Genomic DNA, 25,310 nt, shown 5'->3' on the forward strand with positions numbered 1-25,310 from the left:
AATAGAAATGTATTCACTCACAATTCTGGAGGAGAGAAGTCTGACACACGGGTGTTGGCAGGCTTGGTTCCTTCAGGGGGCTCTGAGGAAAAATGTTCTATCCCTTTCTCCCGGGCAGTGGTGGCTGCTGGCAATTCTGGGTGTTTCTTGGCTCTTAGACGCCCCATTCCAATCTCCGCCTGCATCTTCGCGTGGCCTTCCTGTCTGCATGTCTCTGTGTCCAAAAATTTCCCCTTTTATGAGGACATATTGGATTTAAGGCCGCCCTACCCCAGGATGACTTCATCTTCACTAATTACATCTACAAAGGCGCTCTTTCTAAATAAGGTCACATTCTGGGGTTTTTGAGGAGACGGTGTTTGACCGAGGACAACACATTACAAATGATGAAGCCCTTCCTGCTCCTGGTTCTGTAGGACTGACGTTTCTGTACGTGCGGCCACAACAAACCAGCCAACAGACACCTTGAGGATCTTGTGCTCAATGAAAGAGGCCATTTACCAAGAGACAAACACTGCATGATTCTATTTACGTGAGGTATCGAGAATAGTCAAAGTCACAGAGACAGAAAGCAGAACGGTGGTTGCCTGAGGCCCGGGAAAGGTGGATGAGGAGTTGTAATTTCAGGGCTGTAGAGCTTCAGTTTTGCAAGATAAAACGAGTTTTGAACATGCTCAACACTAGCTAACTGACCCTTGAAAACGATTCAAGTGGTAAATTTTAATGATACATGTATTTTACTGCAATTAGACTTTAAAGGAAACTTTTGTTGTATTTTTTTTACTTTTGGATCATTCATGGCCTACCCTGGAAACCCAATGCTTTTTATAACATTGTTTTGTTTTGTATTAAGGAAAGTACATTCCGAGTTCCAAGGAATTTTTGCAGTGAGAATCGTTCGTGGTTGCCTGCCTGTCTGTACTTCACTTGATTCTGTCTGTCTGCTTCTTTTCTCATGCCGTTAGCTATAACCTGGGCAGTGGCGTGGCATCCATCATGGTCAATGGCTCCTTCAGTGATGGCCGGTGGCACCGTGTCAAGGCTGTCAGGTGAGTCCCCACCACAGGGGGAGATGGAGCCAGAGCTTACCAAGAAGTGAATGTCTTATCCACGTTCCCGTGGCCCCAAAGTCCTGTTCCCCAACCTTGCCTGGCATCCTGCTGCTTCTGTCCCAGGTCATTTGGGCAGCTGTTCCTAACTTCCTCGTTGCTTTTCCCTAACATTGACAGGCCAGAGAGCCTGAGCTCCCAAGTCTATGCTCAACAGAGAAAGAACTTTTTTGATGGCTCAACTGGAAGAGCGCTTCGCTTTCTCCTGAGACCTAGGTCTCTAGTGGGATAAGATCTCAGGGCCTGTGGACTTTGAGGAAGTCCATAATCTTCAAATCTTACTGTGTGGGCAACTGCCCACTTTTTTTTTTGGACATCACATTACCCGAGCTTTAGAGGCTGTGCCTTGCCCCAATTACACATCTCCCCTCTCACAGAGGTCACTACCCTGACTTCTGATTAACTTCGGGTGAATCATTCCTTTAAAATTAGTTTTACTACCTCTGTCCATATTCTTAACAGTATATTCTGAGAAACCAAAGAGCAGGCCCAAACTTAGCTCTGTAAGAAAATGTCAGTGGTGCCATGTTAGAGGAAGGTTCCAGGAACTGAGCTGAATAGAGTCTGTGGTTCAGGTTCCCTGAGCATTTGCCATAACCCTTCGTGGGGGGACCTGTGGGGGAGGTTGTAAGCGAGGCTGGGGAACCATAGGGCTGCCGTGGTCAGTTTCCACCTCAGCTCACGTATAGGCTGTGGTCAGAGTAACCTCACTCTCCTGTCTATCACTTACTACCTTAGAAGTTGATACCATGTTATTTTCAAACCTAAGATGCCACCAATTTTAAGACATAATGGCCTCATTTCAGAGATATATTAAAATGAAAAATTCTTAGATGAAATAAAGTGGGCGGGGATGGAATTTTTTGGAGTAATGGTGAGGGGGGTGTGAAAGGCAGGTCAGGCAATGCAAGCTGTTGGGGGCATTGCCCCTCATGGCATTCAGGTATGAGATTCTAGAAAAGCCTATCCGAAGTGGGGAGGCAGTGTACGGTCCCAAGGGTGAGGCAGAACAGAATTCTCTCTACAGCTCATTACTAGAAGAGTTGTTACCAAGACACGAGGCCTGGCCAGCCAGATTTCTATTATTGGGTCTCCCCAAAAAAGGGTAGGGCCAGGAAATTCTGGAAGGTGAATGAGGAGCTAAAAATGGGAAGATTGGTTTTAAAAACTTTACTTAATTTATCTGAGGAGTTAGAACCCAAGCCCCTTTTCTGCCTCATCTAGCCGGCACACTGCCCTTCCTACCCAGCAGAAAATAATGAAAGGCAGTTCCCTGGAGAAAGAGAAATAAGGTTCTGAGCTGGTGACACTAGCCAGCCATAACTAAATACTAAACACTGGGCCACTGTGTGAAGCTGGGGACTGTGTGCAAGCTCACATGTTGAATATTAAGAACTCCACAACCCCATAATTCTGCCCCCAGTGAGATTCCAGAATGCTAGGAGCCAGGCCTATCCCCCCAGCAAGGAAAGTAGAAAGTTCACGTGTCCCCCAGGAAAATGGTTGAGCAGATCCCAGCACATGAAGCCCCACCCAGTCAGCAGAACCCATCCTGCACATAGAGCTTCTAACCTGCTTTGTAGTACTTTTTTACCTTTTTAAAGATTTTATTTATTTTAGAAAGAGAGTGTGCAGGCAAGTCGGAGGAGGGGCAGAGGTGGGGGGGGAGTGAGTCTCAATGGACGCCCTGCTGAGTGCAGAGTCTCAACCCTGAGATCAGGACCTGAGCCAAAATCAAGAGTTGGATGCTTAACCACTGAATCCCCCAGACCCCCAGTGCCTTTTCTCTTCACTTAACTGTGAAGTAGGTGTCAGGAGTCACTAGGCATTTGAAAAAGTCTCTGATGTAAAAGACGGATATCAGAACAAGTCAACATAACAAAGCAATTTGATGGAGACAGAGACTTGAATGAAAAAATGATAAAACATATTACTATTGTCAGAGAGATAAGAGAGGCTAGTGATCCAAGAAACAGGAACAGTTTGTTGTAAAATAAGAATATTAGAAGATCAGTAATGAACTCCTAAAAAAAAGAAAAAGTGTGCAGCCTGGGTTGGTACAGCCCACCAAGAGCTGTACAAACAGAGGTGATTTTTTGAAGAAGGTCCCTGGGACTAGATAGTTTTAGAAACCAGCTTAGAAAATGGCAAAGCCCTCGTCACATATAAACACTTCTACTCTACTGTACCAGAGTCACTTTTGGGTGACTCTCTGGGTTCTTTAGAAACTTCTTAGCCAGTCTGTGTCCTTTCAGAGAGTAATCCTCTCTACCTACAAAACCTCCTTCATTGGCTTCATGAAGCTTAGAGTAGTGTTCGAACTCACCATGTGTCCCCATGTCCCCACCACTCCTCCCCTTATGGTTCTGTTCTTTGGCTCCCTTCAGGAGAAATGCTCTTCACCATCCGCTTCTGGCCTCTCTCCTCCCACCCCCAGAATTCTCTATGCCCAACCTGCACTAGCCCCATCTTTTCTCTCTTTGGCATCGCCACTTCCTGTTTGCCTTACCCTCCTCCTTCACCTGACCACCCTAGCCTTCGAAGCTCACCTCAGACGGAGTCTCCTCTGAAGCTTCCCCTGACCCTCTCTCCTCCTCCTGCATTCCACAGCATCCTGGCATTCCTCTGCTGTGGAGCCATGACAAAGTGTTGTCATGTACACTTTGAATATTTTTTGTTTGCCTCAGGAAACCCTAAACTCCTGAGGGCCAGGAATTTTTTTTTTTTTTCTCTCATTCTTTACACCTCCATCATTTAGCCTAGTGTCTGGCACAGAGGAGATGGACTTGAATAGAGTTTTATTGAAATGAATGACTAATTGAACGAAGCTCCAAAAATGGTGTTTCTACAGGGATGGCCAATCCGGAAAGATAACCGTGGATGACTATGGAGCCAGAACAGGCAAATCGCCCGGCATGATGAGGCAGCTGAACATCAACGGCGCTCTGTATGTGGGTAAGTGACCTCTGACCAAATCTAAATTATGCCCCGGTCTTCTTGGTAGGCCGCCATTTGTCATGGTGGGGTTCCCCCAAAGAGGTGCACGTCACTGGATCAAACACTTGGAAATTGGGAAGTTTGCCAGATGTTCTGTTCTTCTATTTTCTGAACTTTTGACTCATGGCTGAGGGGGCAGGAAGCACTTGGCCGATGTTGTGCTTTGGGCTGGTCCACCAGGAAAACCGTGCTTTTCTTGTTTATAGAACGAGAACCTGCCCGATATAGCCCCGAGAATTCCCTCTGAGGAAGGAGGATCCTTCTTGCTCCCTCTCCAAATCAGAATGAGTAGTGCTTCTGTAAATAGTTGAGAAACCGCTACTGCAGACACAGAAACACGAAAATAGATCTCTACCCCAATGATAGTTCCTAAAAGTGAACTTAAATTGAAAGCTTGCAGTATCAGTGTGTTTCCTTCGGGCTGACATCACCTTTAAGCACCTGGTACATTCTGTTGCCGTCACACAACATTTCAAAATTTACCAGGTCCTGTTTGGCTTGACCTGAGTCCGTTGGGTCAGCGGGCCTGCGTGAGGCGGGTATTAATAGCCCCTGGTTGGTTGTCAGGTTGACACAAGTCTGTCTGCTCCTTCAAGGGTTACTGTTCGTTAGACGGATGCTCTGCACTGAGCAGCTGGAGGCGCTTACAGCCTTCACTCACCCGGTCAGCCGAGGGACATCTTGGTCAGTAAATGCTCCAGCTTCCTAGCGAGACCTGCTCCCCTCTGGCTCACCCCATCGCCCTCTTGCTTCCCGGCAGGTGGGATGAAGGAAATCGCTCTGCACACTAACAGGCAATACATGCGGGGCCTCGTGGGCTGCATTTCTCATTTCACCCTGTCTACCGATTACCACGTTTCCCTCGTGGAAGACGCCGTGGATGGAAAAAACATCAACACCTGTGGAGCCAAGTAACACTGCTGGCCTTACCCAAGGGACACAGCCTTCTGTGCTGAGAATCCCTGAGGCCCTGAGACCCTGCCTGATGCCAGCCACAGCAGCACGGGGACCAGGTGTGTGTCTTCTCATCAAAGAGAAGGTACCCCCTGATGAGAGACTAGAACGGAGACAGGAGTCCCTGTGTGGCCTTTCCTGTGGACACTCTGGGGGCCAAACCCAACAGAATCCTCTGTGTAGGAAGCGTCGAACTTTGTCCAATGAATGTGTAGCAGCTGCCAGAGATCACACATCAATGCAAATTCCAGAGCCTTCTGCTGTAGCTCAATGACTGTGTTGTGATTCATGGTGCATATAAAAAGAAAGAAAAAAAAATAGAGACCCACAGGGCAGTATTAAAATACTTCCCTCCTTTCCTGATTCGTGACAGCAGAATGACAATTTGACCTCGAACTTTTGAATTGCTCACCTTGGCCCTCGAATGAGTAGGATTAATCCCTTCCAGTCCTCAGTGGCTGGGTCAGTGTGCTCTGACTATTCCATGAGAATCAGGAGGAGGGGAGCCTAGGCACGGAGTCCCAGTTATCATGCTGCCCTCCACCGAAGTTTACCTTTAGTGGGAGACTCCCTACTTTTTATAATGCAAGTCGAAGACAATGGGGCACCATGATTTTGTAGCTGTCTTTTTGTATGTGTATATTTTTATAGCTGCAAATTATCCACACAGTATACTTTTCCAAGTTTGTGCGGACAACACTGAATTCTTTGCACACTTCCTAAAGATATGCCCCCCCGGAGGGACTTGTTTGGGCCCCTCGTGGCATCAGTCAGAGTCGGATAGTAAACTTGCGGGGGCAGCTTGGGGAAGCCGACTCTTCTCTTGCAGTAAATGTGGACGACTCAAGGAGATGAACATGAAGCTTCCAAAAAAAGCAGATCAGCAGGCACATGGGTTACAGAGTGGGGGGCCACTGTCTTTTTTGCTTTAAGAGAGGGGGAACGTCTATATTGAACCTAAATAAAGGAGATGAAGAAGGCTAGAACTCATGTGTTCAGTGTTTTGTTCATTTGGGGGAGTTGTTACTGATGCTTGCAGAAGCCGTGTCCACAGGTGGACACCAATACAATTAGGAACTCTAGACACGATCCCTGCGAGTGGCATCTCACAGTTGGTGGGTCTGAGGCTGTTCTGGGGCAGGGGTGTCCTCAGCGTGGTCTGAGCGTCTGGGCAAGAACCCAGGAAGCGGGCTGCTGGCTCTGAGCCCTTGGTGGTGACCCTGCAGACAGCTGGCTCACTGGCAGGTTCCCAGGACGGGACTTACTAAGGGAAAGGTGAGCTGAACACTGTCCCTGAAGAGGAGGGAAATCGGATCCCAATCACGGAAGAGCCTATAATTAGTCCGTCATGACTCAAGTCTGGTGTGTGTGCAGCCTGCGTTTAGCGAAGACTTTGAGCGAAGCACCGTGCTAAGCACTTTGAGAATTCTGAAAAATGAACAAGTAAACTAGAGACGGGCTGAAACTCAGGCTTCAGCCTTCTATCTCCTGTCTCTGGGACCTCCGATGACCAGGATCCTCCCTCCCGGAGGAGGAACCACAGCAAGGATGGTCATAAGGACGGTGATCGTCACAGCGGCAGTCCTGGTAATTCCTTTGTTCTGCCGGGCGTCAGCTGGGGAGTGCAGTTTGCAGGAAAGCCTTGTGGTAGAAAGTGGGGTGTTTGTTGTCTTTTTTGTTTGTTTTGTTATCTAGTTCAGTTAATCGCAGACTCTTCCCATTCCCACTAGCATTCAGCTTAGAAAATACAGAATTTTCATATGGTTATATGTATTCCTGTATTCTTCAATCTCCAGCCTACATGGTGTCCTGAACTCTTCATGGACTTTGATGTCTTTGCACAATTCTTTTGTGCTGTTTCCTCAGCCCCGCATATCACATTCCTTAATCCAACATGTCTGTATTCTCTGTCACCTTCAGGGCATCGATCAGAAGGTTCTGTGTTAGAAAGTGGGTTTTGCCACCTCCCAAACACCCTCACCTCCACACCCCTTCTTTGGAGGCTGCCAGGATCCGTGCTTCCCAAGATAGAGATAGAGCCGGCTGCTTTCGTAGCTCAGTCTGAATCCATTGCCTCCAGCCACAGGGGGAAAAAAAAAAAAACCCAACCCAAACCCCAAACAAATAAAATGTTGCAATTTTAGCCAAATATGCAGCTGAGCCCAAGCCAGGAGAGTTGTGCTGTAGAAGAGCTACTGCTCCCTGCAGGTGTTTTCTGGACAAAAATGCGATGACTCAGGAACCCGGACCTGGGAGGGGTGTGTTGAAGCTGATGAGAATTGTGGGCCACCTTCCCCCGCTGGGTGGGATGCAGAGGGGTGAGGAGGGGGGACCCTGTGGTGGGCTGGGGGCCAGGGGGAGACCCTGCTGACGTGAGGACAGCAGAGTACAGTGACCCCAGAGGAGCGGTCACTGGGGGCTCAGAGTCAGAGCACATGGAAAGTACATCCCAGCCAGAAGCAGGGCTCTCTCCCCCTCGTGGTGGACAAGATCTGGGAGATCTGGGATGGATTTATAGGGGAGGTGGTTGTGGGGGTACCAATGGCATTCTGAAGTGGAGGACTTGGGCCGGGATTCAGGGGTAGGAGATAGAGCCGAGGCGAGCTCAGGCTGGCTCTGTGGGTGCTTTGGGTCCTAAGTCTGTTCTCTACTGCCACAGAAGCCTGCACGCCACGCATCACAGAACGGCAGGAAGGGTGTATTGCTCACAGGCACCCAGTGGTCAGTGTGGCAGCTCGGCTGATCTCTGTGGGGCTTGACCAGGTGGTTCTTCGGGTCTCCGCTGGACCTGTTCATGTGTGCGGCAATTGGCTCATTTAGGATGGCCTTGGTTGGGATGGTGAGCTAACTTGAGCTGCTCCCTGTGGCTCTTATCCACATCGTGGGCCCAAGGGATAGGCTGACATGCCCTTGTCACTAGAGAGGAGGGCAAGGAAACTCAAGTCAAGGTGTAAGGCCTTTGACAGCCTACTTTTGGGGCTGCACATGTCTCTTCTGCCACATCTTGTCAGTCGAAGTCCATGGACTGAAGAGAGGAAGAAACAGACTGGGTCTCTGCAGGGGAGAAGAGGTCACCCAGCAAAGGGCCCGGCATAGCCAGGGTGCAAGATCCGGGCCATTAAGGCCATCGTCCCACACAGCAAGCCATAGGCTGTTGAGAGATGCTGTGATCAGCGGGAGGTGGCCCCGCAGGCCACGGTCTTCTGGGGGGGGGGGGCGGTGAGAGGGGGCTCTGTGAAGTAGTCCGTGGCCGCCCAGCCAGGAGGGGCCCAGGGGGCAGCATCCGTCCCTCCTCCGGCTGCTCCTGCTGTGCCCTGTGCCTTCTTCTACCTGTTGCCCAATCCTTGGCAGCCATGCTATTACTCTGAGGAGGGGGGCCTAGCAGGGTGACAGGATTTGTGCCCTAGCTTTTGGGAAGCGGCTCTGTTGAGACAATATTGAAGAACCTGCCTGGGCCCTGGGCTCCCTAGAGAGGTTTGCAAGCCAGGGAGCTCGGAGATTAATGCCATCCCTGTCCTGCGCAGGAGGGCTGTCGGGAGGCCCGGGTTCCTAAAAACCGCCTTTTGTCCACAGGCAGGATCTGAGAAAATCCCTCAGACTTCCATGTGCCCTCAGCAAGGATGGCTGGAAGTGGGGGTGGGGGTGGGGGTGAGGACCGGGGTGGGGTGTTCTTGCTGTTCCTATTAAAACTGACTTTCACAACCACACCTTTCCTCTTAGCCTGGTTGCGGGATTTCTCTCAGGAAGGTCTGCGGGGTCTTCTTTGTCCCCCACACTGTCCCAGAAGCCCGTGAGTGGCAGCTTGATGACCCCGGCCGTCGGGCACCGCTCCGAATGGCTGCCCTGCTCTCTCACCCTCTTCTTTGCTTTTCTTTTCCGGACCCGGTCCCGGTCCAGCCTCCAGGCCTGCGCCAACACAAACAAGCCTCCGGTTGCCGGACGCGAACCGCCCGGGCTTCAGAGGAACGGGGGGCGCTTTCCTTCCGACTTCCCGCCTCGCCTGCCCTTCACCGCCCACCTCATGGCTTCTCCCCCTTGCAAGCGAGCTGCCTCCTCCCCGAGTGGGAGGAAGGATCTCGGAAATGTGCCCGGAGCTGGCCGGCCCAGTGCTTTCCACTTGGAGGAAATGCCGCATTTTTCACCTTTAACCCAGAAAAATATGGTTCTCAGAAAGCTTGTTTTTAGCACGGAGAGTTCCCAAAGGAAGAATTGGGAGGAGGAGCAGCTCCCAACCTCTCTCAGCTCTGACAGCCAAACCCCCGCCCCCGAGGGCTGTTCCTCTTTGGGAGGGGAGGGCGGGGGGGGGGGGGGCAGCCTGCGGAGGCCCAGCGGCTGGGGGAAAATCAAGGCAGAGAAATCCCGCTCCAAGTAGAAGGACAATCCATCTTTTAGGAGAGTGGTCTGGACAAAGCATTAGCCACTCCCTGTTCCCTTTATGGCCTCTTTCAGCTCCAGCCCAGCCACACACAAGGTAGCTGCCCTTGTGGCTGTGGCGAGAGGTGGGGTTTGGGGGTCGGGGTGTGCCCGGCACCAGACCTGATCGGGCTGTGTGGAGAGCTCACCACAGGCAGGAATGGCGTCAAGGGCAGAATCCCAAACAAGGGACGTGTGGTGCCTCAGCCCACTCCCGAGTGGCTTATTCCCAAGGTGGAGAGCGTGGGTCACGCAGCGGCCTCATGGCTGGGTGTTTCTGCAGCACACACCGAGACCGAGAAGGGAAGAAGAAGGGCCCTGCCTCAGCCCAGTGAGGCAGGGGAGCGCGCCCGTCTGAAGGCAGGCCCTGAAGCTGGTGGGTCTCGGGGGAGGTGACAGGCTGTGGTCCGGAAGTTCCAGCTCGCAGGTGGCTGTATTCTGGTGACCACCGGGACCGGCCTCGGGGATGGCCCCTGTCAGCCATTGTGCTCCAGCCCCACGTTCACACGTGGAAGCGTAATGACAGCCCTCCTCTGATGACAGCTGGAGCTGCCATCTTCAAGGACAGAAGCTGGCCAGAAAGACCGGGCGACTTGCCGTGGTCCTACCAGGAGGACACAGCCATGACGCTTCCTTGTGGAGCTTTCCTCCCCCTGACCTGGATCTGCAGTCAGACGCGACCAGCCCAAGGACCCCAGGATTGTTCGGTGCCCTCTGGGCTTCTTCAGGTTGGCTGTGGCCAGCAGCACAGGCCTGTGGGTAAGGGGATTTGGGCAGAGGCTGGTACCCAAGTGTCTGATTGCCAGTTTCTCATCAGAGCTCCAAGTCTGCCTTCTTCCAAAGTTCTCTTATCTCAAGGACTCTGGAAGTAGAAACCAGAGCCACTCGGTCTGAGTGGGATTCGGGGACCCACGGTATGCGATGAGGTCTGGATTTGAAGTGTTTTCCCTTCTCTCCTTCGCCTTCCCCTCCACAAATAACCTCCAGAACTCAGGGGAGTTGTTGCGAAGTATTTCCAAGCAACAGTGTGCTCCCCTGGGCCCTGGCCTACCCCGGGCCAAGCCAAGAACTGAGAGCACAGGGCCGGCAGCAGGAAACACTCCCCACCACTCCTCCTCTTCCTGCCTGCCCTTGTGGAGACTTCTTTGGTCCTAGAAAGTGCATGGCTCCCAGAGCACTTGTCTTTTCCTGGAAGGACGTGAGAGGAACACTGTGTCTCAGTCTTTGGCATGAGGGGGCTGCTTTCTAGCTGTCTTTGTCTCACTGACCTATTTAAGATCCAAGTGGTTTACAAAGAAAGAAATTTCTAGCACGCAGTATGACCTCCCCCCAGTGTCCCAGCTGCCCACCTCCAAGCAAGGGCTTGGAGTTATAGCCTCCTGGGACAGCCCGGTGATGGGGCTGCAGCTCTGAATTAGCTAGAAGACGACTTGGATTGGAATGTCTCTGAGAAGGACAGTCAGGGGAGCTCAAGAAATGTGCTCAAATAGCCTCATTTAGCACCAGAAGTAATAGGCACCCGGCCACAGGCTGAGCTGCAGAAAGTCCTATCAGAAAATGAGCTTCAGGAAGGTAGAGGCCAGGGGAGGGAGCTATCAGACCGAGGGAGTGTGGAGGGGACCTGGGCACTGGCTGCAGATGTCCTGTATTCCCACTGGACTTCAGCTCACAGGGCAGCTGGGGGAGCGTGGGTATGACAGGAGGGACTGTCAGAGCAGAAAATGGGTCCCCTGGTTGCTCAGGCCATACATGTACAACCTCTCGAATGAAAGAAGCTGATGGTCCGATCTAGTCCCCCAAACAGGACTGGGGAGCTCAAATGATTTGCCAAGTGCTGGGGTCTTATTCACGGTGACATGACTGCCTCTGGCCTGGCTGCCTGGAGCCCTTGGGTTTGTGCAGGGCCGTTGGGGTTATCAGACTGGAAGGAGGCAGAGTGATCTGGGTCCTCAAAAACATTGCGGTAGTGCCCCCTGCTCCAGACATGTGCCAGCGCACATCCACTTTGTGAACATTTCCTGAGGATTTGCTGTGTGGAAACCAACCCCTGGAGGAAACACGGGGGAGAGGATGAAGGATAGATAAGACTTGGCTCCTGAAATCCAGGTGTCAGCCAGGGCCATCGTCTCGTCTGACAGGCTCACGGGCTACCTGCCCCTTCAAAGCCCGCAGGAGACTCTCTTTCTGCAAGACCCAGTCCCTCCTGTGAGAGCTGTTGATTAGGTGAGGCCCACCCCAGATGATCTTCCTCTTTATTAAGCAAGTCGATTAATGAGTAACCTAATCATGGGCACAACGTCTTGTCTCCTTCACTTGGGTCGGACTCACATTCCAGGCTATGGGATGGTAGCAGGCCTGTGCAGCCTGCGCTGGGAATTCTGAGGACCATCTTGGAATTCTGCCGACTACAGCTTATCAACCCTCCATGCCCGCCGTAGGCCTCCACACAGAACTGCCCCAGAAACCAGATCTGTTCACCTAAGACAACGTTCATGTCGCGTGTCTCTTGTTAAAGAATGTGCCACCATCTGCTTTGTTCCCGCACTAGGGAGTCAAAGACTCCTAGGATAAAGGGACTTCTATTCCCAGAGAGCATCAGAATATTTCAAAATCCCTATGACAGTTCCTGAAAGTCCTGTTTCCCTTGGGTGCAACGATCCTTACCAATGCCTAAGGGCTCAGGACGGAGTTTGGCGGTTCGTGTGGGTTCCCTGAGGACCAGGGGAACCTGAGCCAGGCAGCTGCCTTTTCCAGTGACCACCCAGCATGAGCCCTGAGCGGTCCCCACTCCGAGCTTGCTGGCCACCCCATCATCTCAGAGGAAGTAGCATGTGAGCAGCAGAACTCTGCATTAGGCTGGAGTCTTCATTAGTCAGTTGGTAGGAAAAGACGACGTTTTATGGCACAGAGAAGTTGCGTGCTCAAGGGAGTGCTTGAGTAGAGGGAGCCAGTGGCTCCTGGTGCCAAGCTTGAGTGCTGGGTTTTTAGTCCCAACCAACCCAACCCCAAACATCTTTGCCTGGCTTTCAAAGTCATCCACTGTTTAATGAAAACTATCAGCGGTTTTATAAATGAATAAACGAAGGAATTCAATAAAGAATAAAGAATAGGAAATTTAAATAACCTATCCATACACAGAGTGTTATAGATCCAGGAAAGAGCAATGCCCTATAAATATTGGCATGAAAAGATTTTCAAGGTACATCAAATAAAAGAATCAGGTTTGAAAACAGAATATCCAGTATAACCCTCATACATGTGCATACATACGTATGGAAATGTGTAAACATTTAGATACATTCACAGAGAAAAATTGAAAGGGTAGAAGGAAAAGTGTTAAAAATAGCTAAAGCTGTGTAAGAAAACAGTGTGCTTTTTCTCCTTTTATTTTCTAGCTTTTCTTGAGCGAGCCTAGAGTGAATATTGTTTTGTTCACTCAGAATATCGCCCCTCTTCTTTTGGGGGACTGGTCGTCCTCTGACTCCGAACGTGTAGTTTTGCCTGTGGACAGACCCTCTTTCGGGAAACGTGACCGCGCCCCCTCCGCCTGGACACGTGACCCAGGCCACGCCCACCAGCGTCTTCCGCACTAGGCGCTGGGAGGAAGGGCGCCCTCCTCTCCCCGACGTAAGGCTGTTAAGCTTGGAGGACCTGTCACCCCAGGCCCAGCTCTGTGGGGGCTCCGCGACCTGAGGGAAGAACGTTTGGGATGTGGAGAAGAGATTTGTTGGCCCCGGGTGGAGCGGGAGGCTGCCGGGGGGCCTGTGGAACCTACCAGGACTTCCCTACGCCACCGAGGCCATGTCTGAGAGGGGAGGCCAGGCTTGTCTTCTGGAGAAGCCGGTCTGCAACTGCGGGGAGGAGCGGTGGCGGCGGAAATGGATGACTGAGTCGGGCCGACGGTCCCCGGGAGGGCTAGCGAAGCCAGCCCAGAGAGAAAAACGAAAATGTCGAAGCAGGGAGGACGTGCCGGTGTTGGCGGACGGTGGGTAGGAGGAGGGCTGTCACCTGTGGTCGCTTCCATAAAGCCTGTTTGTCCATCTGCGGCCGTCAGAGAGACAGGAGGATGAAGCAAGTGTCTGTGAAGGAGAGCAAAGGGTGAGGGCAGGCCGCAAAGACTGGAGCGCCTCGGGTGAGCGAGGTCTACCCGAGCCGACCTGGGAAGGAGCTGCTCCTGCCACCCGGCGGCCTCCGTTCCTTGTGTGAGGCACGCGGGTGCCGGGCGACCCCTGGTCTTCCCACGGCTGGAGGCCAGAGCCCAGGCAGATCACCTCTCCGTTCGATGACGTAGTTCTTCTATCCAGGAGACACATTAAGCCATGTATTGGCTGGTCAAGGACCAGTTATTTCAAGATACGTACCAGGCCCTTGTCCTGTGGTTGGCACTATGCCCAGCTCTATGTCGCTGTATAGCGACAATCAAGCTGCCCCTCCATTTCTGCATCAAAGAAAGCATCAGAATCGTGCTCAGTGCTTGGAGGGGTGCGGGTTGCACAGAAATGGGGGGCACGGAGAGATGGGGGTGCTAAGATAATGGGAAGAGACTTCCCTGTGCCTGCCATGCTTAGCCTGAGACGTGAGGATGGAGAAAGGTTACCCGACTGAAGAGAGGTCGCGTCCGGCATTTAAGCAGGGGGGAACAGGTCTCGGTAGGCCTCTTGCCATGTAACACCCCTCTGGTAACCGGGGGCTGTGACCTCAGGGGCATCCAAACCAAGTTTAAGGTATATACACCTTTAAGGTGCTAGTCAGAAAGAGGCATTTGTGAGGTTTCTGGAGGGACAGAGGCACGGGTGACAATCCCACATCTACCTGTTGGGAGCGTGGCCTGGAGTCCAATTTTCCGTTCCCCTTGGTGGCTCCTTTCCTTTCCTGGGGTGGCGGAGGGGGTCTCCTGTGAGGCCAGGCCCATTTGGGAAAGGTGTGTCTTGGGAACTGGGCGAGGTGGCCTCTGGGATCAGAACCTGCCCCAGGACAAGGTGAGTGCGGGTGTGTGCCAGCACCTCCGGGCCGGAAGCAGAAGGTCTGGCTCCAGCCCAGGAAAGCTGTCAGCGGTGGTGAAGAGGGTGAAGACGGTGAAGAGGGTGAAGACGTCTCCAGGGCGGTGAGAAAGCTGGCTGGGGCCCCCGGGGCAGGTGGTGGCGGTGGCGGGGGGCAGATTTCTGTCTGAGCTGGGCCCTCAGACTCGCTCTCACCTTCAGGAGTTGTGAGATGTCTGAGCAGCTCACTATGGTCCACTTGTACTCAATTTAACATGATTTCACTTCCGGGTTTTTATCAAAACCATCCTCGAAAGTTTTTGTCTCTGTCATCCAAGACTAATCACTCTGGGATAAAATCCAGTCCAATTCAATCCCAATCAATTGAAGACATCTTTGTTAAATCAACTTTACTGGTTCTCAGACACTGAATAAATACTTTTAATTCCATTTTTCTATTAGTCACTCAGGGGAAGGGTAATGGATCAAATTTATAGGCCATTCAAAATGAGTTGTTACACAGCTCTTTTGTAAAGAACTTGAGATTCTAAGAGTTTTAGTGATGTTGAATACTATACATTAAGAAAAAATCCATACAGCTCTAGTTTTCTTTCCCCTAATACTTATACCGTTACTCTGACCTTTTCAAAGTTCCTGGGGTGCATGATGCTAATACATTTTGGCTCAAGAATCCACCATCTGGGAAACTAATTATGCACGGACATCTCCCTGAAGGACAAACCATATGTATGCACTCTTCTAGGACTTAAATACAAACGTGTTTTACAACTAATTCTAAATTGGTCTATGGTTTCTTCAGGTTAAATTGTCGCCATTCATATTTTAGTTGTGACTCTGGGTAAAGCACAGGCTACAGAGGCCTTGAAGATTTCATTTCTCCCCTTATGATATGCTACTTAAGATCACTTCATACTTTTTGAAATTACTGAGGTTTTTTGCTGAACCAATGACAGTATTTCCAAATTCAGTGCCTCAAAATTAAACTGATTTTGCTATATTCCCAGAATTTCCAGAAATGTTTAGGTTGTCTTCAGAGTTAAAAAAAAAAAAAATTAAAAACCATACTTTTAGGACCAGTATTCATTTTTTGTTTCATGATGTTGGATTTCCACTTTTTGAATATTTTTATACTAACTTCCCTGGGACACGGAATATAGATTTAGTGGAACATATGGAAGATTATGTCAAGGGCATACCAATATATTAAAATGTTAAAAATTTAGTTAGAGCTCTGTGTGACTGTTTCATAAACCAGTGCAATTCTTTTGGGAATTAATAAAAGTATTAACTTTTTCCTAAGTGTTTAAAACAGGGGAAAAAAACAAAACAGCAATGTCCAAATCCGCCAGTGTAAGTTGTAAGAAAATATATTTATTTTTCCATGACAATACTATGATAAAACTGTTAAATACATGCATTTTAAAAACAAACATAAGTAACATCTTTAGAGTTAACAGCCAAGCATACTAGTTTTATGTTTAAGGTGTCTTAGTAATAGGTTACTTATATTTCATGTTCTTGATATAACCATGTTCTCCAAAAGATATGGAAACTAAATTCTGAAATTATACGAGGATATAAAATATTCAAATTTTTCCTTCTAACACCAACATAATCTCCCCAGTTTTCACAAGGTGGAAAATACTTCAGTTGTCATCTCTGTTAAGTGGGGTTATTTTATTCCATTAAACTCGAAATTCTGTGAATCACACCAATATATAGTTTGGTGCCTCTACCTGTGTATTTAAAGGTTTCCTTATATGAGTAAGCATGATTTTAGGTATACAACATCACAGAAGATAATTCGGGTTAAAAAAAAAGTCTAGTGGTAACATTTCAAGAAATGAAAACGGGACCGGTTTTGGATGTGCGGCTTCTCCCTATCTTTCAGCTACATTTGCACACACCTGACCAAACAAAAAGTTAGTAAACAGTTACTAGTATTTATAAAAAAAATGAAAATATTTAACATGTAACAACCCCTTTAAAAAGACACTCATTCTACAGACAACCTTATAAAAGACAAAACTTCTATCTGTTCACAGTATGTGTATTTTGTAAACAGTAATTCACTATAATGCAATTTTGAGAGTAAAAAAATGGCAATTTCCTAAACGTGAAGATGACCTCTGACTTAGGGCCGACTAATGAGAGAGAAGAGAAGGCAACACCTTCCTTTGGAATAGTGGGGTATTTTTCAATGATTTTCAACCTTTGGATACTTGTAAGGTGGTACCATCTCAAATTTCGGATGTCTTTCTATCCAGGCCACTCTTTTTCAAGCAATTTTAAACTGAAATTTACTTAAGAAAAAGCCATGCTCCTTTTCTGAGAAAATAATAGGAAAGCACAAATGCCAAGGTCGGATAGAATACCTACTCTTTCCCAACAACAAACAGAGTAAGGGTTTGTTACTGCGTTTTGTCTTCAACTATTCACAACATATTCACCTTTCTCCAAAACATTATGTTGGAAGGAAAAAATTAAATAGAAGGGTGTATCATAAATAATGGGAGAAAGTTTTGGAATCCAACTGGGGGCCAAGTATTTGAAACTTTTTTTTTTTTTTTAATGAAAATCACTATCAAATCATTATCAAATCAGTAACAAAATATTGTTTTCTATGTTCAGTTTGACTGTTAGGTTTAACAGTATTTTGGAAATTGATTATAACAATCAAATTGTCCATGTTTCAATGCAAATTGTATTACCACCTAGAAATCTTTCTGAAATGGAATGTTTAGGAGGAACAGTAAGTTCAGAAATTGGAAATTACCTACCTTTAAAATGGAATAATTCTGAAGGGAAGTATATTTTCAATGTGTAAGGAAATTCTAAACATTTAAATAAGCCATTCAACCAAGTATACAAAGTATTTTTGGCTTAAGGGCAACATAAGGTCTGCTGCTGTTTGGGTTTTTAAAGTTCTGATTAGTTATTACAAAGGAAATATTAAGGATATACAGTAAGTGTAATACAAATTAGTTTCCTTATCAGTGAAATATTAATTTTCCCCATCACATCTCTGAGTTTTTAAGGTAGTCAGTTATAGCAATCAAAAAGTAATATAAGTTATTACTGTTTTGTATTTGGTTAATATTTAATCAGTGATAGCTTACTTATTTGAGATTTTGAATGTTTCTGTAGTTCAGCTAGGCACCTGTAATGAAGACATGCAGAAGGCTTCCCTCTTAAAACACTTTAAATTTTCATAAAAATGTTGCACAGTTAGAATTTATCTTCCATAGGTAAATTCTGTCTGTAACTTGGACACTTACAATCCCCAAATACTAACTTTCTTAATACAGGGAGAAACAAGCACTAATCATAGTTAAGGATAACAGAAACCTGTCATAACTCAGTATTGTAATTTTGAGAATTTGAATATATTTAGATCAAATCACAGCCTGTGCAATTTTACCACACACAATAAAGCCTGCACTATTAGTTCGCTGAGTGTTCTTAATCCTCCATATAGGCACTAAAAATAGCTCATTTGCATTGTAACTGGCATGAATGTGACCATGTAATAGTTAAGACAAAGGCACAAATTGAAAAAGAAAAATCTCACCACCCTGTCAGAATAAGAGGTTTAAATATTAGCCTTGGTACATAATCCACAAAGACCTAAATGGACCAAATTTAAACCCAGTGATTTCCAATTCTCTAAGGTCTTGTCTAAAGGATGCATTCCCAGTAAGTTTAGAAAATCATTTTCTTCTATGAAAAATTTTCTTCTGGATCTGAAAGGTAGGATGGGCGTTGGTACCTTGCAATTTTGTTTCAGCGGGAAATACCAGTTTAAAATAAATGCTTTGAAGAAATGGTTTATCAAGTAAATGCATGAATCCTTATAGTTAAGCTCACACATCGATGTCTGGTTGGTTTGCTAGAACAATGGTGGTTGGTACAGACACATCCCAAGTTTTGTACACATTAAATAAAATGTCACTGTGGATCCTCTCGATGAGGGAGGACTAAGAATCTAGTGACGCTTTTGCAGGAATCTCTCCCAAGTTCTTACCCAAACTGGAGCTACTTCTTGAGTAGATTCAATCTTTTCAGTCAATAGTCTCAGCTCTACACAGGCTAGATGCTAGTATAAAACATCCCTTGTGAAAACTGCACATTCTGGAATGGGACTCAGTCAATAAACACTCACTCACTGAATTTCCACCATGTACCTAGCTGTCTTTGGAATTAGCTAATGATCTCACATCTGACTTCTGCGATGCCTAATATTAGACTTTCAAGAAAAAAAGGGCATTTTATAAAAGGTATGCAAACTTTAAATGGTTGAAAACAGAAAATAATAAAAATTACTTTAAACAGAAAAAAAGAGCCTTATCAGATTATGTGCCTGAGCAGTCAAAAAATCTGAGATAAAATCTGCATTTTGGTATGTTAGGGAGTACTTTAAGAAATACTATAAAACTGATTTCAAATTCCTTTTGAAAGAAAATATTCCCTAGTCTCCTTCACTAACCTACATCTGATTATTCAGAGAGGACTGTCATGTTCTTTATACATGGTCTGTATGAAGACAATTAAGAATTACAGGACTAATGATTTCCCACAAGAATACCAAGCTGCCTCAAGTTTTAACAATGTGACTTTGACCACAGTTTCTGAGTGCGATAGTACCAGACGTTCTAAAAGCAGTCTTTCAGATCCATGAGCCATGAAGTAATGCTGGTATGGAAAACAGGGCTGATCCTTCCGCCCTTAACCTTTTCCGTGAATGGCTACTTCAGAGTCTAAGCTGTTGGAACACAGCACCTTTGTCACCGAAGCACGTGAGCACACAGCTATCCAGATATCCAGGGCCACAATCTCAAATCCAGGCTTCCGTCGTTCAACACACAGATGACTTCAACTGTATCTGGGTACTAATCCATGCACACGTAATGCACAAGCTCTACCTAATGTCAGAATTCTAGCTAAGTCTTCTAAGAGGATTTTTATAGTACTGTTTGTCTAGGAGGGCCACTCACAAGAGAAGTGCAGTCATAATCACCACCAGAATCTCCATTTCCCACAAGGGAAGCTTGATCTGAAACCGGTTTGTAAGTGAACTGGCTTATCCGAGACAGGAAAACGTGTCCTGAGACAGACCACAATTCAACAGACATGGTGAGGCATAGATGAGTCCAGATACTTAGGAGTTTTCTAACCAATGACTAGGCTTTAGTTGAGGAAAGGGGCATCTCCCCATTACTCTGCCAGTCGGGAAGGGCTGAAGGGAACACATCTAACCTCCCCTTCCAACTAGCCTTTAGTTTCCCCTCCCCCAGGCAGAGGAACTAAAATGACTGGACAGAGCATGACCAACTCCGACTGCTTTTCACATCCGAGTACGGTCCTGGTGTTGACAAACAGTGCACATTTACCCAGGGTCTCTAGTGCCACCAACAACTGGATATGTGACAAAGGGCAGTGTCTTCTCTCCCTGTGTTGAGGCCGCCCCCACATGCCCAGGTAGGGTGGGAAACGGGGGTGGGAGGGAGGTAATGACTTCGGATTTGCACAGTGGGTCTAGTTGTCTTCAATTTAGTGGGGAAGGACAAGCAATCTGCTTTGGCCTCAGCCCTAAGCCATGTATTTCCAGGTATACAGCAAGTTATAACGGGCTTGCCCAGACTAACAGTGTTGTGCTTCCCATTCACCAAGTGAGAATCACTGTGTACGAACTCCAGGGGCAGGGAGAGAGGTGAGCAGCACTCCGACCCTTTTTCATGCAGGAGAGACACTGAGTCTTGGAGAGAAAGGACTCAAGAGCCCAGTGATATTCACCATAAGCCAAACAAATGAGCCATTCTGTAGGTTAGAAAGGGCACAGGAACCGGAGCTGCAATGCAATATATACTGAAGACAGAGGTCCAATACTCTCTTCTAGACCTTTCCCATTCTCGGTTTAGTGTAGCTCAGACCCACCAACTTCTACTCTAGCTAACACTTATCCTCAAGAGATGAAGTACGGGATCCACTGGTTTCAAGTGGGAACGAGGCAGGAGCCTGGGGCAGGAGGGGAGAGAAAAGACAAGCTTCAGCAGGAATGCAGGGAACCCCCGGTCTGAGCACCTGGGGTGCAGGCTGAGGACAGAAGCCTGAGAGGAAAGAGGAGAGCAGCAAACTGTCAGGGACGGATCTGGTTTGAGATGTTTTTCATCGCTGAAAATCTCTAGGAGCCATGACATGGTTTTAACGTCTACCAAATGTGAACATAATTAGTTCAGTTTCTGTTTCATTCCATGTGTCCATATATCATGAAGCTCAAGAATTTAGGTGAATTCTAGCAATTAAAATCAGGATTCAGAGAGTACCCAAATGGATTTTGGCCCTTGTCGCCTTGTGGCTTTTTTCCATGACGTGGTTTTTATAAAGAAACATGAGGACCTAGGACAAAAGGATAACCAATCCATTATCATCACAGAACCTCAGAGGATTAAAAAAAGAAACAAAACGAAACAAAACAAGCACATCTTGATGTATTCAGGTATTTCAATTTTCTGATATTTTGCCTTAACTACCAAAAAATAAAATATCCATGGGGGTAGGGAAAATGTGTAATATACACTTTTTAGTTTTTCATTCTGCTTTTCAAAAAACCACGTTCATTCTAGACCTTACTTAGGAAAAGCAAGGACAGGCAGAGGCAGCTGTGAAGACACATGGTCACAGACAGCTCACAAAGCTGATACGGGTACACCCGCTGATTCAAACGGACCTGGCCACAGTCCATACGCCATAGCCCTTGAGGAACTGTCCGTGGAGGAGGCATCACCTTCTAAGTTTTAGATTTAAAAATTTTAAGACTGGGTTTAAACAGTCTAGCCTGATGATCATTTCAAAAGGCAAAACTGCTAAAATGCCTGATCAAAAGGAACCTTCGCTATGATGTGTCAAAGGTCACCACTGCCTGGTGTCCTGGAGAGGCACTGAAGCTAGTCAGAACCGTACAGCTAATGCAGCGAGCGTCTGCGCAGGTTTCCCCTCAAACAATCACTGCAATTCTGTTTCTCAGTAATGTTGGGTTTGCTCCTGTAACATGGTCACTGTGTCATAAGAAAACCAATTTTAAAAAAACCTCAGGTCTCCAGGCTTAGAAATTTCAGTCTTAAATGTCAGCGCAACCAAATGCAATAAAGGAAGTTCACACGCAAGCTACGGGGTAAGGAAAAGATTTGCAAAACCTCCCAAAGCAAAGACAACATGATTGTAATTTGGGCTGGTCAGTGTCATGCTCATTTTCAAAGTTTGTACCCCTGAGAAAACTATCTGAAAACCATTATACAGTAGGCACAGAATCAGCATACTTTGTATCAAACGAAACACTACATAGCGGTCACTGCATCAGAAATTATATTAATTTTTTGTAAATGCTGTGGACAGAGGAGACTCATGTTGAAAGTTCTGAAATCTGTGCTTGGTTTTCATCTAGAATGGAGCAAGTGTCAGGCAAATAAACATCATCTGGTACACTGACGTCTTTCTCCCGTGCCTGTGAATCGGCTTGCAATTCCACAGCATCCATATGAGAAAACCACTAGCAGAACAGAACACGCGGCTGGGGGACTTGTTTTGCATGTGCGGACTGGACAGTATCCGCCAGGAAGTACTTCCTGAAGGGAGAGCCCGTGGGAACACTCTGGCTCCGATCACGGACCACTCCAAGACTTGAGCCGCATGGACCGAATCTGTGAGTGACTCTACTTGGGCTGTAACTACACTGAAAGCACAGGGACGCTTGGAGTGTGACTTGCGTGCGAGAAGATCCCCCTCGCCAACAGTACTTCACAGGATCCCTCCAAGATGCCCAGTGCTGGCCTGGGAGCGCCAGACGGAGAGCTTACTGAGATGGCAGACTGAAGTGACGCGGTGGCTCTGTTAGTCGTTGGGTTTGTTCTGAAAAAAGTTTGTGAAGGACCACCCTCCCCCATTCGATTTCGGGGAGTCTTCGTCTTTAGGAGGGATCAAAAACTGCCGGGAGTTAATGGAGCAGGGGCTTCCGAAAGAGACCATTTCACTGGTGCTGTCTGTGGACCTGGGAGAATCTGGAGACACTAAGTGCCAAGTACTGACATTTGCCTGAGGTCTGTAACCGGCAGTTTTATCTAAGTCGTCCTCCGCGCCCAGGTCTTCCCCAGTAGCAGGGACCGGCAGGTGCATCTGGGGCTTATAGCCAGCGCCCCCGACAGGGTCACTGTCTTGATCTTCCTCTGGTTTCGCCTGAGGCTGGTACATAGACTGGATATCGATGTACACGACCTGAGAGGTCCCTCCGGCCTCCTCTGCACCCGGCTGCGCCGTTTCCTCCTCAATGACAGGGGGGCAGTAGGACACGACCACGTGGTTCTCGGCGTCTGCATCACAGCTCTCCTCCTGCCGCTCCGCTACCGGAGAGATGATTTCCGTGTCTTCTATTTTCGGAACCATTGATCGAGTTTCCAGAACCTCAACATTATTTGGGGTACAAGGATTCATTTCCAAAGTTTTGAGAGCATTGTTTCCCTAGAAATAAATGATAATGGTAAGGCAATGATTAAGAGGGGCACGAGAAGCTCCTGCAGTGCCCTTCCTACAAAAAGGGGCATTATCTTGTTCATGTTCCTCGTGGCTACTTAGGGAAATAGGTCTCTGCTGTTCTGTACTGCATAGGAGAACAAAGGTACTGTTTTACATATCAATATGTTCCCGGCTATTCATAGCAGTAGCAAAAACACACGTTAACATGCATCAGCACAGAAGTTCAGCAGATGTCCAAGACGCCCTCTGCTCAACACATTTTCTGCTGGGTGCACATCTGCATGCTACAAACGTCTCACAAAAGACTAAAAAAAGCAGCCCGTACTGACAAATAAATGAAAGAAAAGAGGATTACCTCACAGACACTCTTCTGAAACTGCAAAGCTTTACAATTCTCTGGATTTGGAATATCAGGGTAGAAGGTTTCTTTGATCCTTTAAATAAAGATGATTAAGTGCATTTAACAATTAGGATTATCAGACCACAAGTAAGTTAGCAAACCCCTGGGCTTATTTTGACATTTCACAGGACGCTTCAGTGAACAACTGAGACAGCGAAACTGCATCAAAGGTGCGCTCGCTCACGAAGCTCCTGTCTGAAAACTACAAGCGGTACTTCTGTTTCTAGAACTACAGTATCTTACGGATCTTATGAAAGTGGAAAAGCAAAGGATTCAAACGGTGACTGTGCTCGTAGGTCAAAAGTACAACACAGGCAGCGCTTGTCTGACTCAATGGCTACAGTGCAAGTGGGATCACACACCATCTGGTTGGTGGGGAGCGTGTCTGCACGAGGCAGTTCCCCACGTAACAAGGTCTGCACTCTGGGGGGGGGGGGGGGAAGGCCACTAATGATGACAAAAAATGAAAAGCAAACAAAAAGGAGACCGGCTCGGAGCTGTGTCATATATATACACCTGTTAAAAAGTTTGGTATTTGACATTACCACAGAAAAAAACAAAACAAAACTTTATTAATCTAAAATGCCCTAGCTGGGCGCCTGGGTGGCTCAGTGGGTTAAGCCGCTGCCTTCGGCTCAGGTCATGATCTCAGGGTCCTGGGATCGAGTCCCGCATTGGGCTCTCTGCTCAGCAGGGAGCCTGCTTCCTCCTCTCTTCTCTCTCTGCTTGCCTCTCTGCCTACTTGTAATCTCTCTCTGTCAAATAAATAAATAAAATCTTAAAAAAAATAAAATAAAATAAAATGCCCTAGCTTCTAAACTCTTTTTACCTTTTGTATTCAAGTCGTTTTTAAAATGTAATTTTTGGTAATGAGAATATGGTCACCCACAACACAGTATTCTATACAGCTCTAAACTATTACTATGTTAACTTGTAAGCCAGGATTACCAGAACACATTCCCTTCTTTATCATAAAGGATGGCATTTTTTTTTTTTTTTTTTCAAAATATCTGACAGACAGACCTCACAAGCAGGCAGAGAGGCAGGCAGAGCGAGAGGAGGAAGCAGGCTCCCTGCTGAGCAAAGAGCCCGATGTGGGTCTCGATCCCAGGACCCTGGGATCATGACCTGAGCCGAGAGCAGAGGCTTTAAACCCACTGAGCCACCCAGGTGCCCCAAGGATGGCATTTTTAGTACCAGGGAGGGCCGTCTATGCTGAACACCGGCATCTGCCCCAAGCCCCGCCCAGGACGCCTCCTGCCAGCTGACCCCGAGTCCCCACTCACCTCCTCACCTCCCCTCCTGCCTCTCTAGCTTCACTCAGACACCCAGTTCTCACTGCCTCCTGATGACCAAGTTCTTTCCGGGTTCTGGGCCCTCACAGGATTCTTCTCTCCTCCCGGCATACTCTTTCTCCCCTCCTTACCCTGATGGAACTCCCCTTGGGAAGTCGTGGCTGACCACCTCCAGTGAGTGGTTGCCCCGTTCTTCCCCTCATGGTACCCCGTGACCTTCCCAGTACACACGTCCTTTATAAGCATGTGTTTACTGGATGATTAAGACTGGGCTCTAAGTCTGTAAGGATCAAGCTTATTTAGTTCCCCACTGTTATCACTCTTCATGTGGGAGGAGGCATTCATATTTGCCAAATATATGAGTAAATGACAGTATTTTCTAAATGGGTCACCAGGACAAGTGTGATCTAATCATTAATCCCACATACAGCTATTGCCATATCTACACCTATACGTATGTTTAGTGCAACTATTACTTTAAATCATTAGTAAATAGTTAAGAGGAAGTTTACCTTTTATATTATTACTTTAAAAACTTTTCAGTAATTCTTGCTTAATATTAAATCCAATATTAATTCAAACTAAACCAACATTTTTTACCAATCAGTTTCAACCA

At 47.4% G+C, this 25,310-nt stretch overlaps 2 protein-coding genes across 3 annotated transcripts in view; one reads left to right on the forward strand and one right to left on the reverse strand.

The window, feature by feature from the left end:
• The window catches only part of EGFLAM (EGF like, fibronectin type III and laminin G domains), a 181,090-nt gene extending 175,044 nt beyond the window's left edge, over window positions 1-6,046 (forward strand). For both annotated transcript variants that reach the window (XM_059417018.1, XM_059417019.1), the window contains 3 exons: window positions 966-1,049; window positions 3,961-4,064; window positions 4,867-6,046. In XM_059417018.1, the coding sequence (XP_059273001.1) occupies window positions 966-1,049; window positions 3,961-4,064; window positions 4,867-5,021 (343 nt within the window). In that variant the 3' untranslated portion in view covers window positions 5,022-6,046. The remainder of the gene's footprint in view (window positions 1-965; window positions 1,050-3,960; window positions 4,065-4,866) is intronic.
• Window positions 6,047-15,824: 9,778 nt separating this feature from the next.
• The window catches only part of LIFR (LIF receptor subunit alpha), a 75,891-nt gene continuing 66,405 nt past the window's right edge, over window positions 15,825-25,310 (reverse strand). The window contains exons 19-20 of the mRNA XM_059417020.1: window positions 23,355-23,433; window positions 15,825-22,984 (exon numbers count right to left, since the gene is read on the reverse strand). Coding sequence (XP_059273003.1) covers window positions 22,361-22,984; window positions 23,355-23,433 — 703 coding nt within the window. The 3' untranslated portion in view covers window positions 15,825-22,360. The remainder of the gene's footprint in view (window positions 22,985-23,354; window positions 23,434-25,310) is intronic.

This window comes from Mustela nigripes, chromosome 12, assembly GCF_022355385.1.
Source record: "Mustela nigripes isolate SB6536 chromosome 12, MUSNIG.SB6536, whole genome shotgun sequence".
Lineage (NCBI taxonomy): Eukaryota > Metazoa > Chordata > Mammalia > Carnivora > Mustelidae > Mustela > Mustela nigripes.